The sequence below is a fragment of the Pteropus medius genome, unplaced genomic scaffold (assembly GCF_902729225.1).
Source record: "Pteropus medius unplaced genomic scaffold, Ma_sr-lr_union100, whole genome shotgun sequence".
In the NCBI taxonomy this organism is placed as follows: domain Eukaryota; kingdom Metazoa; phylum Chordata; class Mammalia; order Chiroptera; family Pteropodidae; genus Pteropus; species Pteropus medius.
The window spans coordinates 977,535-995,156 of NW_024350324.1; the positions used below are offsets into that span (position 1 = coordinate 977,535).

General features: G+C 64.4%; 1 protein-coding gene and 1 long non-coding RNA gene across 2 annotated transcripts; both read right to left on the minus strand.

Annotated features, from left to right (window-relative positions):
• Positions 1 to 134: 134 nt before the first annotated feature.
• Positions 135 to 10,667, minus strand: MKNK2 (MAPK interacting serine/threonine kinase 2). Its single transcript, XM_039839127.1, has 14 exons — positions 10,540 to 10,667; positions 10,253 to 10,387; positions 7,586 to 7,673; positions 7,400 to 7,501; positions 7,220 to 7,317; positions 5,341 to 5,420; positions 4,985 to 5,058; positions 4,630 to 4,734; positions 4,429 to 4,484; positions 4,237 to 4,332; positions 3,669 to 3,863; positions 2,996 to 3,160; positions 2,310 to 2,353; positions 135 to 2,054 (listed from the first exon to the last, which is right to left on the minus strand). The coding sequence occupies exons 2-14, from the start codon at positions 10,301 to 10,303 to the stop codon at positions 1,817 to 1,819; spliced, it is 1,392 nt and encodes a 463-aa protein (XP_039695061.1). The 5' UTR covers positions 10,304 to 10,387; positions 10,540 to 10,667; the 3' UTR covers positions 135 to 1,816.
• A 157-nt stretch (positions 10,668 to 10,824) lies between these two features.
• Positions 10,825 to 12,777, minus strand: LOC120583724 (uncharacterized). Its single transcript, XR_005647856.1, has 3 exons — positions 12,718 to 12,777; positions 11,895 to 12,046; positions 10,825 to 11,124 (listed from the first exon to the last, which is right to left on the minus strand). It is a non-coding gene; the product is annotated as an uncharacterized LOC120583724 (long non-coding RNA).
• Between the last annotated feature and the right edge of the window lie 4,845 nt (positions 12,778 to 17,622).

The following is a 17,622-nucleotide window of genomic DNA, read 5'->3' on the forward strand; positions in this document are numbered from 1 at the left end:
CGGGCCACCAGGGACTGCTGGCCCCCACCCCCCACGTACCGCCTGCCCAGCCAGACTCCCGAGCCAGTGTCACTGTCCTGGAGGTTCAGGGCAGACTCCTACGTGGCAGCAGAACAGCAGATGCGGCACACACGTGTTTTTACGAGTTTTATTAAATCCTTATAAAACAGAATACAAAATTCCGGCATTGACAGTTGGTGTCAAGAAAAATTTCTGAGCTGTCAGCCCACCTGGTGCAGCGGAGTTAAAGTGCTTGGATGTTTTTCCCCCACTTTTAAAAAAATGTCTTTTTCATCTTTTTTTTTTACACATCTTAAGCTGAAACGCTGGTGCCCGCTCCCCCGCGGGGCGGCCTGGGGCCCTGGTGCTCATTCACAGTAAGGGCGCACCGTGCAGGGGAGGGGACAGGAGATGGCAGTCACGCGGGTCCAGGCCGCTCACAGCTCGGCTGCCAGGGGAGTGGCTGGGGCCCATTTCTCCTCCAGGAAAGGCAGAGCCGCGGGATGGCCGTGGAGCCACGCGGGCGAGGTGCGGGTGCGGCGGCTGCCACCCAGGTCTTTGGAGAGGCCAGTCCACAGACCGGGCGAGCAGGAACACGGAGGGGCGTCGGCCCTCACCCGCCACCACAGACTATATCGATCGTACAAGACTTGGGGGGCTCAGACATGGCGTCTGGGCCCCAACCCAGGAGGACCCCGACATTCAAGTATTCTTTGAGAACAGGGGAAGGAAGTCAACTGTTGTTCTTAAGAAACTAAAGAAATAGGACAAACCAGAAGCCAGACGGCCGGGCGGGGGGACGGGGCCCACAGTAGGAGCACGTGAGCTTGGGGACGAGGACACCTGTATTGCATAGTGTTTCCCACCCGAGGACAGGGGGGGTCAGAGTCTCCCCGAGCCCAGCGGGTCACGCGACGTCTGACCAGGGTGCTAGTGTGGGTGCAGGGACTGGGGTGGCCACGTTCCTGAAGTGGGCAGAGCAGATGCTGCCCTTGGCGGAGGGGTCGAGCTGCAGCCCCGGCTGGCAGGGCTTCGGCCACGCCAATCCGGGGGCAGTGGGGCACAGGACGTGGCCGTGGTCAGACCGAGCCCTGAGAAGGGGCACTTGGGTGCCCGGGTGGGGGGGTCCGTGGGACCCCCGCGTTGGCTGACGGGCGCCTGTCCAGCCCCTCCCTCCCATTTCCTCCAGCGCCCACTCCTGGGTGAGCAGAGCCCAGTGGAGAGGGCCGAGGGGAAGCAGTGCGTGCACCCCTGGGTCAGCTGCAGCTTAAGGTCAAGGTTCGCAGGAGCCCCGATTGTCAGCTGGCAGGGGGTCCAGTGGGCGGCCGTCCACCCGCCTGCCCGCGCCCAGGCTCCTACCGGCCACCAGGCTGTCCCTGGGGTGAGGTGAGAAGGGGCAGGTCCACCCGCCCTTGAGAACACCAAGGGCTGGGGAGGGCATGAGCCTCACGCTCTGGAAGACGGGGCGCCCTCTTGTCCTGAGTCGCGTCGGCTGGGGCCATGGGCAGCGGCAGGCCGGTCGCGGTACGTGGGGCCCGGGCAGGGTGGCGGGCCACACAGCCACATGTGCCTTCTGTCCTCCCCGGGCGCCTGTCTGCTTTTAACCATTCAGAGAGGAACATGGGGTCGGGGACAGAAAAAGGAGAAACCCAACAGCAACAACTTTTATATAAAAAGACCCCCCCAGCTGAGCTGAGCGCCTCACAGCTGGGGGGAGCACAGCCCGCTGGTAACCGGCTGGCAATAGCTTAAAAAAATCTTTAGCTCTGAGGGGGGAGGGGGACGACCTATGTACAGAGGAAGGGGTGGGGGGGGGTCACGCGTGGTCGCCCACCAGGACCACGGGAGCTGCAGACAGGCTGGCTCGCTGCCGCCGCTGGGCCAGCTCCGACTGAGAAGGCGGGGACAGCCGCAGGCAGCGTGAGGCGGCGCGGATGACCACGGGCTGGCCCTGCCCGGCCTCCTCCAGCGCGTCCTCCTCGCGCTGGGCCAGCTGCCGGTTCATGGCGATGGCCTCGGCAGCAAAGGATGTGAGATCTTTGGCACAGCTGTTCCTGGAGACAGGGTAGGGAGGTCACCAAGGAGAGGGAGGGGGCTTTCCAGGTGCACCCCTGCTTCCCTTGGGACCCCAGGGTCTGTGGTTAGGACTCCAGCTAGGAATCCCATCTATCACCAGGTACGAAAACACCCAGCACCTGAATGGCCCCCCCACAACTAGAAGATTTACTTAGTTCCAAACACCTTAACATTTCAAACCCTCTAACATCAAGGGCTCCCTGACCCGGGCTCAAGGACCCCGCAGGCCTCACCTCTGCAGAACCATGGGCGTGGGCAGGGTGTTCTCCGGGGCGCACTGCAGGACACAAGAGATGCGGGGCTGACGGCCAGCGCTCCCTGGGGAAACCCTCCCAGGTTCTCCGCTGGCCGTGAAACCACCGGTTTCTGGGGGCGTGCACCCGGGAGCTGAGGCAGTCTGGCGGAAGCAGGTGTTACAGGGGGCAATGGCGCTCCAGGCCTCCCCTCCCCTTCTCAAGCCATTCGGTTCCTGACACCCCCGCAGGGGCACAGAGTCCCTCCGCTGGCTTGTGTCTAGCGGACAGTCCTTGCTCCCCACCAGGCTCCTTGCTCAGGTGACCGCTGGCCAGGAGAAATGCCAGGCTCTTCCAGGATCAGTGGTGACAGAGCCTTGTCCGAGGCTAGCCGCCCACCTCCCTGCCCTCTGGCTGACCTCCATCTGCTGCTGTGCCAGGCGGGGAGATGCCCCAGGGCCCTGGGCAGGAGCCGAGATTCACTACGCAGCAGCCCCCGCGGCCCCCACCCAGCCAGCCCCGGCCAGCAGCTGTGCCTGGACCCACAGAAGATGCTCAAACACCAACTCTGAGCCACTTCCGGCGGGCGGGCACTCACCCCCTGCACCCAGGGCAGGAGCCAGGACGCGCTGAGCAGCAGCTCCTGCAGCGCCCACCCAGCCCAGGCCCCAGTGGCCGGCACTCACCCCCTGCACCCAGGGGTGCTGCAGGACCTGTGCGGCACTCAGCCTCTGCTTGGCGTCACGCACCAGGAGCTTCGAGATGAGGTCTTTGGCGGCAACGGAGATGTGGGCCCAGTCCTTTTCGGGGAACTCGTACTTGCCCTCCTGGATGCTCTCAAACAGCATATTCTGGGGAGCACACACAACGGAGGGGGGATTGGCCACAGCCCCCACACGCAGGGGGCGAGCGTGGACCCGAAGGGCTGTGACACTGCTAAGTGACAGGCTCTGTCAGGGACCCCTGCCCAACCACGTGGCCTGACCTGTGGCTTGGGGCCCAGGTGCAAAGAACCAGGACTGGCCACCTAGACAGTGGGGTGGGAGGCCGAGGGTTCTGGGGTCAGGCAGCAGGGCGGGGGGCCAGAGGGGCCACAGAAGGCAAGGACAAAGGTCTGGAGTTGCTGGCCGTGGAGGTACTTTCGGTGGGCGCTGCCTAAGTGGGACTTGGATGCAGGGTGCTCCTGAGCCTGAATCCTGAGCCCCAGGGAGCAGGATAAAACCCAGTCACCCCAAACCACAGGCCTCTCCCCACTTCAGCTCCCTGACCCAGCTGCTTGCCCATACGGTGACCCAGGAAGGTCAGGCCAGCTCACTGCGGCTGGGGGCGGTGCCCCGGGGGCTGCGGAGGTGGGCGCACCTGGCAGGCCGGGCAGGCCGCCCCACGGTCCCAGCCACAGTCGCTGCCACAGTGGCCCACAAAGGGCGGGTAGCCGCTGAGCAGGATGTAGAGGATGACGCCCAGGCTCCAGAGGTCGCAGCGCTTGTCGTAGATGCTGGCCTCCTCGCTGAAGGCCTCCACCACCTCGGGGGCCATGTACTCGGCGGAGCCGCACTGCGGGCGAGGGTGGGGGTCAGGCGGGGGAACAGGAGGGGGAAGGGCGCTGCGCTGCGGGACTTCCCGGAGTCACGTGAGGCGCGGGACCGCCCCGTCACCTGAGCCGAGCCGCTGTGCCCGACAGGCCTGCTGCCGCCAACCACCGGCAGCAGCGCGCCGCCCCGCCCCGACCTGACCGCGGCCCCGCCCCCGCCCCGCCCCGCCCAATCAACAGGTGCCGGGAGCCCCCGGACGGCCAACCCGCGGCTGTTGCTAAGCGGAAACCCCAGTTCCACGGCTGCAGCAGCCACCCCCGCCACCTGGGGTTCCGCAACCACAGCCCCGCCCCACATCCCACCGGGGGAGGGGGCCCTGACCTCACGGCCCTCACCGGGGTAAGCAGCTCCGGAGTGGAAATAGGGGAACAGTCCCCGTTGAGCTTGATGCCACTGCCCAGATCGAAGTCACAGATCTTCACGGGGGACACCTGGCAGGGGCGTGGAGGGGGCAGTGAGGTGGGGTCCAGAGCCTGGGGGTCCCACAGGCCTGCGCTTGGCTCCAGGTGCCCAGCCGCACCCCTCACCTGGTTGGGGTGCTCACAGAGAATGTTCTCCGGCTTCAGGTCCCTGTGGGCGATGCCTGCAGGGAGAACGAGGGCCGGTGGGTAGGGAGGGCCGTCTTCCCGGCATCCGGGGAGCAAGGCTGGACACCCAGCACCCCAGGGGTCACTGGGCAAGCTGGCAAGAGGTGGGCAGCACCCAAAGCAGCCAGCCCCACCACCCACCTTTGTTGTGCAGAAAATCCAGGGCGCTGGCCACATCCTGCACCACCACGCTGGCCTCCAGCTCGTTAAAATGCCGGCGCTTGTGGATGTGGCTCAGGATGGAGCCTGGCCACGGGGAGGAAGGATACAGAAGACGTAAGGGTCACCTGTATGCCCAGGGCACAGCTCAGCACCCACCCCACCTGGCACAGAAGCCCCCACTCAACCTCCTTGGGCCCAAAGTCTTCAACCAGAACTGTTGTGCGGACAAGACACTCAGACTACACGAGTCCTCTCTGCCATGCATGACCCTCTGCAAAGTCTCCCCTGGTGGCCCTTTAGGACCCAGCTGACTTGTCTCCCAGGCCCCACGTACCACCCCGCATCTTCTCAAACACCAGGTAGAAACGGTCTTCCTCCTCGAAGAACTCAATCAGCTCTAGAACGTTCCTGGGGTGGGGGGCAAGACAGAAGTGAGACTTCCTGAGGCCCCAGCGCAAGCCCAGGCCAGAAGGGGCTGCCCTCTCACCCCTACCTGCCCGCGGGAAGGCTGCACCCGGGTCCCCAGGCCTGCTCCCACCTCACCCTGCTCGGACTACTGGCCTGACAGGTCAAGCCCCAGCACCCAGCACAGGGCCTGGCACAGCGGGTGCTCCTGAAACGCTCGCCGGGGGTGGACAGGCACCCAGAGGCGGCTTGGGGCCCAGCGAGGGGGCGGGGCGGCCGCGCTACCTGTGTCCCTGGCACTGGTAGAGCATCTCCACCTCCCGGAACACCCGGCTCCGGATGTGGCCGGGCTGCTTCTCAATGATCTGAAAGAGTCGGAGGTTACACTCGCGGGGTCGACCAGACTCGCCAGCACCCGAGAGCCCCGCGAGACGTGTCCCCGTCCCGCGCCGGCCGCTCTGCGGGAGTGGAGCCCTCTGAACCGGAAGGGAGAGTGCTCCTGTGGGGACCCAGAATTTGCCAGAAGTCGAGCTGCTGCGCCAGCACAAGCTGGGGCGACGGGTTTCCCAAGCAGCACCAGGGAGGGATGAGTTCAGTGGGAAAGGCGGTGACGAGGAGCCAGGCCCCCTCCGCCAGTGACCGGACAGGCATCGGGGTCTATTTGGGGCCTGGGGCCCCCACTAAACATCCCTTCAGATTTCAGGGTCCGTTGGGCTGGGCAGTTTCTCTCTGCCTGCATCCCCTCGACCAGGAGACGGGTGGCCACTGTGCTGGCTCCCACACCTCCCAGGGGACTGGAGGGGCCGCAGGGAACCTGGCTGTCAGCCGAGCCGTCCCTGTCTGCCCAGCTCCACACCAGTCTGGGTACATGTCCCCAGGCCCATGAGCCAGGGTGTTTCAGGCCAGCCCAGACTGGCCCCTCGCCTACCAGCAGATACAGCCTCCCAGACCCTCAGAAAGCTAGCCCGCACCTCGGAACCCACATCCCTATGGCACCCGGGACCATTACGGACTCGAGGGTCTGAGCCCATTCACCCCATGTGACCCTGGCCACCTTTGCTCACAGAAAGGTGCACTTAGAGGGGGCCGTCCAGCTCTTGCTGGGCCCCCCTGGGGCCCACCTCACTAGGCGGGTGGGCAGGCTGTCCCCTACCGCGCGTGGCCTGGGGATGGGGACGTGGTGCCCCATGGGCCGTGATCCTGCAGCAGGCACGCAAGACCTGGACCTGTACCCTGTCCCATACATCCAGTGCCGAGCACCTGTCCCAAAGAGGGCCATAGCAAACGGGTTCCAAGACCTCTGGAGACCACGCCACCAGGCCCATCCCTCTGGAGTAAACTGAACCTCATCCTGTCCCTTGGGAAGCTGGCTAGGACTCCACTCCATGGAGAAGGCGGCAGAGGAACAACCGGCCCCTCTGGAGGTCCCGCAGTGTGACTCGGGCTGCCCACCCCGCCGAGCATTCGTTCCCTGTCTGTCGCAGAGTAAGAGACTACAGGCCGCTCAGCAGGATCCCTTGGAGGAGCGCGCTCAGATATATGCTTGGTGTGCAAGCGCTCGACGCTCAGCGCCCAACCCCCGAGCACCCTCGCCCCGCTACCCCCTGGAAGTGGGACCATGGCTGCTTTTGTCACTGGACTTCCACCAGGGTCTGAGGCTTCTGGCCAGCCCCACTCAACAGGGAGCACTTGTGCCCCTCAGCCCAGGGGCAGGGTGGGGGAGCCTGGAGGCCTCTCAGAGTGCTCGGCCTGCCCGCCTGGCCAGACCACATGGGGGCTTCACAGGGGCTCTTGGGCTTGTCCTAGTCTCCCCCACGCTGAGCCCCTTGGACCCCGAGTGTGGCGTGGCCTTTCCATCCAGTAACCCACATGGGGGAGCATCAGCTCATCAAAGCCCTGCTCTCAGCAGACGCTCTGGCACCAGGTCCCTGGCCACCTGCACAAGGGGCTGGCCCTCATGGTCACTTCGCGGCCTTGCCTAGACTTGGGGACGCAGCCCAGGGTGACGGGATTCCTCGGGGCAGCCTGGGTCACTGGGCACGGGCCATTTTTAGACCCTGGTTTTCCACAGTTGCTAGTCCAGGAGCCTGAACGCGAGCTCCCTTCCTCCCACCACCCCGGCCAGCACCAGACCCCAGGAGACAGGGGACAGTGCCAAACTCACCTTGACGGCGTACTCCTGGTTGGTGATAAGGTTGACACACGTCTGCACACGGGCGTGGGCACCCTCCCCGAGCACGTCCTCCTGCAGCTGGTAGACATCTGGGGAGCAGGGGGGTGGTCAGAGCCGCCTGGGTGGCCCTGTCACCTCCCAGCCGCCCTTGGCCCCGCCTGCCCCGCTCACCTTCGAACCTGCCCGAGAAGCTGTCCGTGGCCCGGCACCGCTTCTTCTTCTTGCCCCTCTTCTTGGCGTCCGGGATGTCGATGGGCTGGCTCGTGGGCATGTCTGCACCAGGGCCCAGATGTGAGGCCAGCTGTGAGGCTCTGGGCCCCCCCCCTTTCCCCCACCCCACCCCGCCAGGCCCCTCACCAGGACGGGCTGGGCACTCCAGGCTGAAGGTGGTCTCCCCGGGGTGGGCCTGTTCTAGGGAGAAGGCCAGCTCGAAAGGACTCTGCCCCTGCAGGGGAGAGAAGGAGAGCGCTCAGGCCCTGAGGCTGCCACGGCGGTCCCACTGCGGTGACATGCCCATATCCCTATGCCGAGAGAGAGGACGCCTGGCTTTCCCCGATTCTGAAGAGCTAGACCTTAAACCCACAGGCCAAGGTACTGGGGGCCTCCAGAAATGGGGTATGACGGTGTGGGGATAGGGGTGAATCACCGTGGACACCTCGGTTTGCTCACCTGCAGAATGGGGACAGCCAGCTGGGGATCAAAGGCACGGAGCCGGCAGAGGGGGTGAGTCACCGGCTCCAGGGTGGGGCTCCCGGCCGGCTGCCCAGCCTGCTCTCCCACGGCCTCTCGGGCTCAGCCCCACCTGTGCAAGGCCCATGCCTTTCTACCTGAGTTTTCCCTCTGCGGAATGGGGCGATCGCTCGCCTGGCCTTGCGCTGTTCCCTTTCCTGTCCCACCATGTCTCCTGGAGACTCACAGGAGAGGTGTCCACAGCTCCTTTGTGCATGCTGGGTCGCCCTCTGCCCAGGCCACAGCCTACACTGTCCTGGCCACCCCCCATAAACCCCCAAGAGAATGCCCCTCAAAGAACCCAGCCCTGTCGGGGAGGAGGCCAGCTCAAGGTCACCGGGCAGCCCCCAAGACCAGGGCGAGGGTGCCAGACCCTGCCCAGGGAAAGCAGGCGGCTGGGGGCAGGAAAAACCCCCTATACCCCGAAAACAGAAGAACGCCAGGAAGAACAGCATTCTGTAAAGAAGACCCCCCGGGAGGGCTGGCAGCAGCCTTGCACGAGGCCGAGGCCTTTGAGGCTGGGACAGAGGCCCGGCCAGGCCCCTTAGGAGTTAGCTCGGAGTTAACTCCCCTACCCTGGCAGACCAGGCGCCGGGTCCCTGGTGGGCATGAGGGGCCTGCACGCAGTGGTGGTGCCAGTGCTGATGCTGGATGGCCTGGGCCAAGTCATTGCCCCATTCTGGGCCTTGTGACAGCTGAGGCTGGGGCTCTGGCAGGAAAATATCCCACAGAGAGACCTCCGGAATAGCTGTGGAGAACTAGAGGGGCCTGCTCTGCTGGGCGGAGGTCAGAGGAAGAGGCGTGAAGACAGGCACGGGCGGGCCTCCCCACCCTCCCCACCCTCCCCACCCTCCCCAGCAGAGGCAGATAGTCGCCAGGAGGCCCAGGAGGGCAGGGAGGGGAGGAAGGGAGCACTTGTCCACCCGCCCTGCCCCTGCCCTGCCCCTGCCCACTGAGGGGTCTGGCCCCATGGGGACAGCAACCAGAGCTCTGATAAGGCTCCGGCCTTCCACCTGGGAGGAACCCCCACGGTGGCTACAAAAAGGGGTGATTAAGATGAAGCGTCGATGTAAGAAAGCTGCCTTAAACTTGTGGGCCCCCTCGCTGCCCCAACACGCCGGGCCAAGCCCCTGACACAGAAGAGCTGGACCCTGAAAGCCTCCTTGGAGCCAGGATTCCCTGTCCAGCATCACTCCCCTCCCCTGGAACCCCCGCAGCACCACCTCGGCTGTCGGGGAGCCTGCAAAGCCCAGCCTTTAGACCTGAGCAGTGTGGGCGGGCCAGGCCCAGGGCTGGCTGTGGGCCTCCAGTCAGCAGGCCTTGGCAGGAGATGGCTGGAACCATCCAGAAAGTTTGAGTTTGCTTTGGCCAAAGAGCGGGCCCTGCGCACTGACCCTGTCTCAGCTCAGGCGCAGCCCCAGGGGGTGACAGACCACCGCCAGTGGTGTCTCCTGTCCACCCCCTCCCACCTAGCCTCAGACACCTGGATACCAAGGGGCAGCCAGGAAGACAGGCGTGTGGGTGGGCTGGAGCCTGGCTGGAGAGGCCTGAGAATTCTACCCCCAACAGTCTCAGCTGGCTCCTCCCACCTTGGTGCTCCCCAGCCCCCCCAGGTCCTGCCTCCTCTACAGGGCAACAGGTCCCCGTCCAAGGAAGCCCTGGGCAGCCATTACATAACGCGGCAGGCGGGGTGGGGCACCGCTGACATCACCGCGTCCCCTAGGCCAGGCCCCATGGGGCCCCTACCCAGCACCTGCCTGACCGCCCCAGACTTGTTCATCTGAGTCCAAGACTCGGAAGCTGGGAGGCCACTGCAGAAACTTCCCATTCTGACAGGAAACAGTGCTTGGGCCGGGGACGTCTGGGAGATATAGGGTTGGGGGTGCATCTAATCAACTCTCCCATTCTGCACACTGCCTAAGACATGAGGTGGTCTGAATCCCCGCTTGCAGTACCGGGAGAAAGACCCTTTTCAGGGAACTGGAGCCAGGAGTGAGGCCTGCTCAACCCCCAGCACTGTACATCGGCTGGGGTTTGCAGAGGACACGCTGGCAGGATGCCCCCAGCCCACCTGGGGTTCCTGGAGGAAAGCCCCCATGGGCCCTCAGGCGCTGGAAATGAACTAGACTGTGAGCCGCTGACACCCCGCTGGCGCGCACACGGCCGGGAAAGCTCCAGGAACAGGGCAGGGGGTGGGCACGAGCTCTGGCGGACCCTCAGGGCGGGCTGTGCGAACCCCACCGGCCACTCGGGTGGTCCAGCCCGGGGCACCCCCCAAACCGATCTGGTCCTCACCTTGAACGAACGGTGGAAGCCCTGAAGTTCGGCTGTTTTCTTCTGCACCATCTTCTGTCCGGGCCCCGCCAGCGGGGGAGGGGACGCAGGGCCCGGGGGGCGGCCCGTGGGCGGGGGGCGGCCGCGGAGGGGACCCTGCGAGCGGGAGCAGACAAAGGAGGACTTGAGTGGCCACGAACGGCGCGACGAGTAGCCCAGTCCCAGGCGGTGAGGATCCGTGGGGCCCGATCCCCGCGCCCAGATCCGGGCTGGGCCGGGTCGGGCCGGGGTCGCGGGGCCGCACTCACCGGGGTCGGGCTCGGGCCGGGACCGCAGTTCTGCCGCCGCCGCCCGAGACGCGCAGTCCGGACCCCGCTGCGAGGACCGCGCCGGGAACAGCGACGCCGCCGCCGGCACCGCCGCCGCCGCCGCCGCCGCCGCCACCGCGGACGCCCCCGCCTGGGCCGCTGCCGCTGCCGAGAGGAGTCGCGCGCACGGCGCCGCCGCCGCCTTTATGGGCCAGGCCAGGCCCCGCCCCCGACGCATGCCCCGCCTTTCTCCCCGCCCACAGGCGTGCGTCGGGGGCGGAGCTGCAAGGGGCTTCGGGTCCGAGTGCGGCTGCGCGCTCCAGCCGCAGGGCGTGTCCGCGCGCCTGCGCTGTGTGGCGCTCGGGGCTCCAGGCGCGGGACCCGCGAAGGGTGTCCGCGGTTGAGGTCGGGACTGTCTCAGGCCGCGGGACCCCGGTACGGAGCCGGAGATGGGCCTTGCCCTCTGGCAGCTCTCCCAGTGTGCGGGCCGGGGCCTAGGGCGCCCTGACTCCTTTGGGCGATGCCCCCGGTCTACGACCTGCGGCGGCTCCGTCCTGCAGCTCGCGGACCCTGGCGCCAGCTGTCCTGCAGGCACACCGGGACCGCTCTGAGGCCCAGCTGCCTCCCCCAGGGAGCCCCTCCTGAGTTGATCCCGTTGTTGGCAGGGAAAGGGGACCACAGTAAGGGATGGTGACTCTCTGTGAAGGACCCTCCCTCAGTTCTGCAAAGGAGCGTTTTCTCTTGGACAGATGTGGGAAAAGCCCGATGGGGAGGGTGCCAAGACTGGAGATAAAATAACCCCTTTTCGGCTGTGGTGCCGACCCAGGCTCGGATGGACTAAGCCTGTTCTGGGCCGGGCCAGACCCCTGTCCCGCAGCGCAGTGGAACAAAGTCAGACCTGGTGCTCTGGGCACACGGGGCACGAGCCTGCAGGTGGAATATACCTCCCTGTCTTCCAGCCCGAGCTTGTCCTTCCAGAGGCTTCTAGCCACCCATCCCCAACTTCCCCTCAACCAGGCCCCACTGACCTAAAGCTGGGCCATCCCCTTCCCCGCCAGCCACCTCTATGTGTTGTCCCCGAAGCTGCAGCTCGGGCCACAGGAACTCTGAGGCCTGACCTCCTCCAGCCCCAGGAAGTTTGGAGGAACCTCCCTGGCCAGCCCCTGCCAGTACACGTGTGCAAACTGTGTGTGTGTGTGTGTGTGTGTGGACACATGCCTCGGCTCCAGGTGCCTGGAGTGGGGCTGCCAGACCTACCTGCCCAGGGGAAGACTTGGGTCTCTCATCATCCTCCCCACCCGTCTCCTTACATGGCTGTCCCCTCCCACCCCTGCCTCCTGTGTGTTCGTGGTCACCTGCAGGTCGTCATGTACTTCGGATGGCACGGGTGGGTACAGATAGGCCTCTGCCGCTGCCTAGGTCAGCTGGACGAGAGCATGGAACTGTCCGTTGCCAGTCCAGCCCCTGTACAGGACCCGGCACACACACAGGAAGTGCTCACTGGATGCTGCTGAAAAGAATGCGTGTGTTCGAGTGTTTGTACATGTGTGTGCTCGCCTGCGTATAGGGGTCGTGTGAGTGTAATACCTGAGGCCGCTGTAACAAGGTACCCTGCACGTGGTGGCTTAAAACGACAGATTTATGCGTGCACATTCTGGAGGCCAAAGTCTGAAGTCAGGGTGTCAGCGGGGCCACACCCTGGCCAAAGGCTCAAAGGGAGGGTCCTTCCTGCTTCTGCCAGCCCCTGGTGGAACTGGCAATCCATGGGGTCCCTTAGCTTATAGACGCACCGAGGCTGAACACTGAGAGTGGCCTGGGTGCAGGCATCTGTGGGGGCCTTGGCCATGCCGGGCAGGGCGAGGGGGCTGCTAGTGGGAATGGGAAGGGGTGGGACCTCTGTGCCCTGCCTGCTGGCTCTCAGGGCGCAGCCGTTTTGCTGTGGGCCAGCTGCCAGCCCCAAACAGCCAGTACCTGCCATCCTCCTGGAGGATGGCTCCGTTTACAGGCCTGGCTCCCAGAGGTGCTGGGCGCCTAGGGGCTGGGGAGGGAAGGAGGGCTGGAAGTTACCTGGGGGTGCAACTGGGCCTTCCCACTCTACTCATGTCTCTTGGAGCCCCGAGCCGTCTTGCCTGCCTCTGAGAGGGAGAGCTGACCTGCCCCTGGATGGAAGGGACCTACCTGCCAGACAGGTGAGGTTGGAGCCTGGCCCCTGCTTCCGGGCCTTCTCGGTTTGCAGGTGGCAGGTTTCTTCCCATCCATCTAGGCTGGGGCAGCGACATTAAGCAGGGCTGATGGGCAGGACAGGCAGGCCCAGGACAAGGATCCCCCAAAAAAGATGCCAGAGGAGACAACCTGCAAGGGGAACTCAGGATTGCCTTGGGGGACCTGGTGCCAGCCTGAGGCCCCCAGAGCAGGGAGGCCCTGGGAGGCGCTGCCAGGAACTGACAGTAAATGCCTTTCCCGCCCCAGTCCTGGAGGGGGCTTGGCGAGCCTTGGGCCAAAGGCTCAGGGAGCCGGCTTCTGTGGGATGGCTCTCGGTCTGTGTTGTGCATGCAGTCACCCTAAAATCCCAAAGGAGACACCAGGCAGGTCCTGACTGCCAGGCCCGGGGCCTCTGCTTCCCCTAAGGCAGAAGGAGGCAGGCTACCTGGGAGCGTCCACTCTGACCTGGGCCGGCAGCTGGAGCCTTGGCATCTCGGGGGCTCAGTTGAGCAGTGTTCACATCCTGGGCAGCACCGGAGGGCCCCAGGGCAGCTCAGAGGCTCCACGACCAGCGGATACGGCTCTCGGATTTAGTACGTAAAGATATAGGACGCCAGTTGCATTTGAATTTCAGATAAACGATGAATAACTTTCCAGTGTACACCCCACTCGTGTCCCAAGCAACTATTTATCGCTTATGGGAAACACAAATGCAACTGGCAGCCCGCATTTTATCTGGCAACCTTAGCAGGGGGCGACATTAAGACCTCGTTCCCCCCAACATTAAAAAGCGGCACCGGGCTGGTGTGCAAGCAAGTGCGAGCAGATTTGGGTGTGTCTTTGTGTCTCTGCACGTCTGAGGGGTACTGAGCCGGATCTGCATAGGGCAAATGCATGTCCATGTGGCAGCGGGTGGAGGCATGGGGCCCACACACTCGCTTGCTGGTGCGTGCGCACGTGAGTGCAGTGGACACCCGTGTGTGTGGGCTGGGTGCTGTGGGGCCGGTGCTGGGACCAGAAGCCCGTGCCGGTGAAGAGAAGCCAGGCCCCTCCTCCCTCTGCTCAAAGCCGGGCACCTGAGGCTCAGAGGGGGCACAGGGCTGGCCTTCAAACCCCAGTGCAGCATCTAAGCTCGGATCCAAGGGTCAGAATCAGGGCCAGCGCTGGGGGCGGGGCTGGCTGTGGGCACAAGGGGGCAAGTGGAGTCGGAGTCCTGGACTGGCACCGGCCTGGCCCGCCCTGCGGCCCACTGCATGTCCCCACCTGTCTGGCCCCCCAGAGGCAGGACCCACAAGTTCTAGGAGTTCCTCAGAAAAGTGAGGGTCACAGGCTGGGGCCTCTGACTGAGGGGCCACGAGGCAGGAACGTCTGATGCAAGTGGCTGTAAGTGTCCCTTCCTGCTGGCTGACTCATGGCTCGCTCCATTCCAGTGGCTCAGCAGTCCTGGGGACAGAGCCAGGGCCCCTGTCCTCCTGGAGTGTGGAGGTGGGGCAGGGAGAAGGGAAAGCAGTGGTGGGTGTGGCCAGAAGCTCCCAGCTACGGGCCTGCGGCCTTTGGGGATCTGGGTGTCTCGGCAGCCTTGGGGCCCACCCTCTGTGACACTGTGGGGTAGCACTGTGCATATCCTGCCTTCCAAGGGTCAGTCACCAAAAGTCCCCAAGGGAGAGGTGGCGGCAGAGCCAGGGGTTGGGCAGAGCTGGCCTAGCGGATGGCCAAAGGCCTCTACCCTGCCCCAGTGACCTAGGATGGAACAGTTGACTTGTCATCTCCCCATCCAAGGCACTGGACACCCAGGTGGCTCTAGGAGGAGCCAGGTCTCCCATTTCCAGCTGACCTGCTCCCCAACAGTGACCCCGGGGCATCACAGACAAGGGCCCCTTGTGTAGAGAGTGGGGGCCTTTCATAGCATGTGCACAAGTCCTGGGAGGTGCGCAGCCAGGGGAGGACAGAGGTGGAGTGGATGGGGCGTTGGGGGCCAGGAGGAAAAGGGACATGGGCGTAGCGGAAGCCGTGTGCCTGGCCGGCTCAGCCAGGGGCCTCTCTGCACTGGCTGACTCCAGGCCTGGGTCAGAGCCCACCTCCTTGGAGCAGCTCCCCACTTGGCTGGGCCCCAGGCCTTGAGTGGTACTGAGTTTCTGCATGTGCTAGTGACACTTCTCCTAGGCCAGGCAGAGGGCAGAGCTGGCTCCACGCTGCAGAAAGTCACACCCCGGGATCGCCAGGGTAGCGGCCCCCAAAGACGTCCCCTTCCCAGTCCCTGGATCCGTGGATGTGTGACCTCATGAGATAATACTCAAGGGACTCTGCGCATGGGATAAAGGACTCTGAGAGGGGGGACGACCCTGGGTTCCCCCGGCAGCCCAGCGTCCTCATGAGGGGGAGGCGGGAGGGTCACAGTCAGAGATAGATGAGGCTGTGCTGCTGGCTGTGACTATGACGACGGGGAAGGGGCCACGAGCCAGGGACGCGGCGCCTCTGGAAGCTGGAAAAGGCTGGAGACGGTTCTCCCTGGAGCCTCGGGAAGGCCCGGCCCTGCCTGCGCCTGGGTTTAGCCCTGAGAGACCCATTTTGGATTTCTGGCCTTCAGAACTATTACAGAAAAAATGTCTAAATCTGTGGTAATTTGTCGCAGCCGCCCTGGGAGGCTCACACGGGCACTGATGTCTGTGGGACCCCGAGTTCCCATTTTGCAGATGAGCAAAGCCAGTTGAGTCCAGCCAGGCCCGGAAGAGGCAAACCTGGCTTCCTCCCCGCCCCGATAGTGTGGGGGACATGGGCAATGTTGCGGGGCCGGGGAGGGCAGGAAAGGTCTGGAAGCCCGGACCGCTGGGCCTGGCGCCTGCTGACCCACCGAGGGCCAAGGAAACCGCTGTGTTCCGAGGCCCGGGTTCCCCCTAACCACGGGGCCAGCGCAGGGACCGGGCTCCAGGAAAGTCCTCCCCCAGGACTGGATTTGCTTGTACTGCTAAATGCGCGAGCCGATCGGCTGCCGGGCATGTGACCCGGCGCCTCTGAACCCTCCCCGTCCGCGGCGCTCAGCCGGTTCCCACGCCATGACCACCCCCGGGCGCTGCGTCCCCGGGGCCTCTGCGTCTCATCCGCCGAGCGGGGCCTCCAGACCGGTTGCCCAGGGGTGATGGGAGGTGACCCGAGGGCGCCGTGGACTCGGGTGTCGGGGCCGCGAGCCTTGGGGAACCTGCTGCGGTCGCGCCTGCGTCCTGGTTCCGGCGCTTGGCACCTCCGGCCAGAGTGGTTGCCCCGGCAACGCATTTACGTCAACGCACCTGGCGCAGCGCCTGGGCTCCAGGGAGTAGGAGGCGGGACCCTGGCGCTGGGCCAATAGGATTCCAGGCACCGAGTGCAAGAGGCGTGGTCGCGGCCTGCGCTCCAGCCAATGGGGTTGTTGTTGTCAGGGCCGCGCGAGTAGGGCCACGCTCCTTTTAAAGGGCAACGCGCGTAATTTTCTGCGCTCTGCTCTCACACTCAGGTTTAGCCCAGGGAGGCCCATTCTGGACATCTGGCCTCCAGAACTGTGAGATGATAAATGTGGTTTTAGGCCACCAGGTTTTGGTGATTTGTCACAGCAGCCCCAGGAAACCACCATGTTCTCACCCTTAGGTGCACGAGACTTCTGTTGTTGCTATGACACCTCCGCAGGGCTCCTCGGGGGCTTTTGGGAACTGGACTGAAGGATGAGGACAGTCACTTGACAAAGGGTGGGACGCGTCTGCCTACTCTGGGCCTTTCCTGCAGAGCTCCTAGCAGAATATGTGTTCTTCCCTTGGCCTCGCTGGGTGGTCAGAACTCATGGTGGCCTCCAGGGCTGAGCTGGAGGAGCAGGCAGGAATATGGGTCACACAGATGGGGAGAAGGCTGGGAGGGACAGAGGGTACCACATGCAGTGTGTCTGCAGGGACCCTGGGCTCGTGGCCACCTCCCTGCTTCATAACTGACCAGGGACCTAGCTGTGAGGTCCCAGCCAGCTTTGAAGCCGTCCATTGCTGAGTCAAGTCCAGGGCCTGGCAAGAGGGAGAAGCTTCCAGCAACTTGGTTAGTCAGTGCTGGGGTCCTGGGCTGGGGGCTCGGGGGTGAGCAACGCCTGACTTCATCTCCTCTTTCCCAGAAGATGCCAGAGGAGCCAGGTGTGTCTGGCGTGAGCTTCAGGCCAACCCCAGCCTCTGATGAGAGCTCACACAGACCCCTGAGGCCCGGCAGCAGAGCAATGAGAACCCACCAGCCTGGCAGGCTCGGGGACTGGCCTCTGCCTCGTCCACTGGTAGCCAGAGCGGTTTCTGGCTGTTTTCCAGGGCAGGCAGCCATCCTGGGAACAGAATTCCCGCTCAGGGACTGAGGCCTGCAGTGGGGAGGGGTGGAGCACAGCAGCTGGTTTTGTTTTTCATCTGCTGTCTTTGGTCTGGAAAGAAGGGCAGATGGCTCCAGAAATATCTAGGGACGTGCCCCTCCCCCCTCCCCGGGTAGTGATTGGTGGTGGCATCAGAAGGTCAGCAGAGGTGCCGTGTAAACAGCGGCTGCAAAATGCAGCTCCTGGCATAAAACTCCACACGTGATTGAGGACGGCCAGAGGTGGACGCAGCCCAAAGGCCCAGCAGCTGATGATGGACACACACAACGTGTCCGTCCACACGGGGGAGTCATCACTCGGCCATGAAAAGGAGGGAAGCGCTGACCCTCGCCACAGTGTGGACGGACCTTGAACACACAACGCTCAGTGAGAGACTCGACACACAGGCCACACGGTGTGTGACTCCACCGATGCGAAACATCCAGAACAGGCATGTCCACAGGGACAGGAAGTGGGTTCCTGGTTGTCAGGGGCTGGGAGGGGGAGGGATGACTGCTGATTGATAGGGATGGGGCTTA

Bases quoted from the DNA above. Each gene is read 5' to 3' on its own strand.
- MKNK2 (XM_039839127.1), bottom strand. From the start codon at position 10,303: ATGGTGCAGAAGAAAACAGCCGAACTTCAGGGCTTCCACCGTTCGTTC. The intron at 7,318-7,399 runs GTGAGCGGGGCA...CCTGCTCCCCAG, and splicing joins CTTCTCGGGCAGGTTCGAAG to ATGTCTACCAGCTGCAGGAG. The intron at 2,055-2,309 runs GTGAGGCCTGCG...CCCTGTCTCCAG, and splicing joins ACGCCCATGGTTCTGCAGAG to GAACAGCTGTGCCAAAGATC.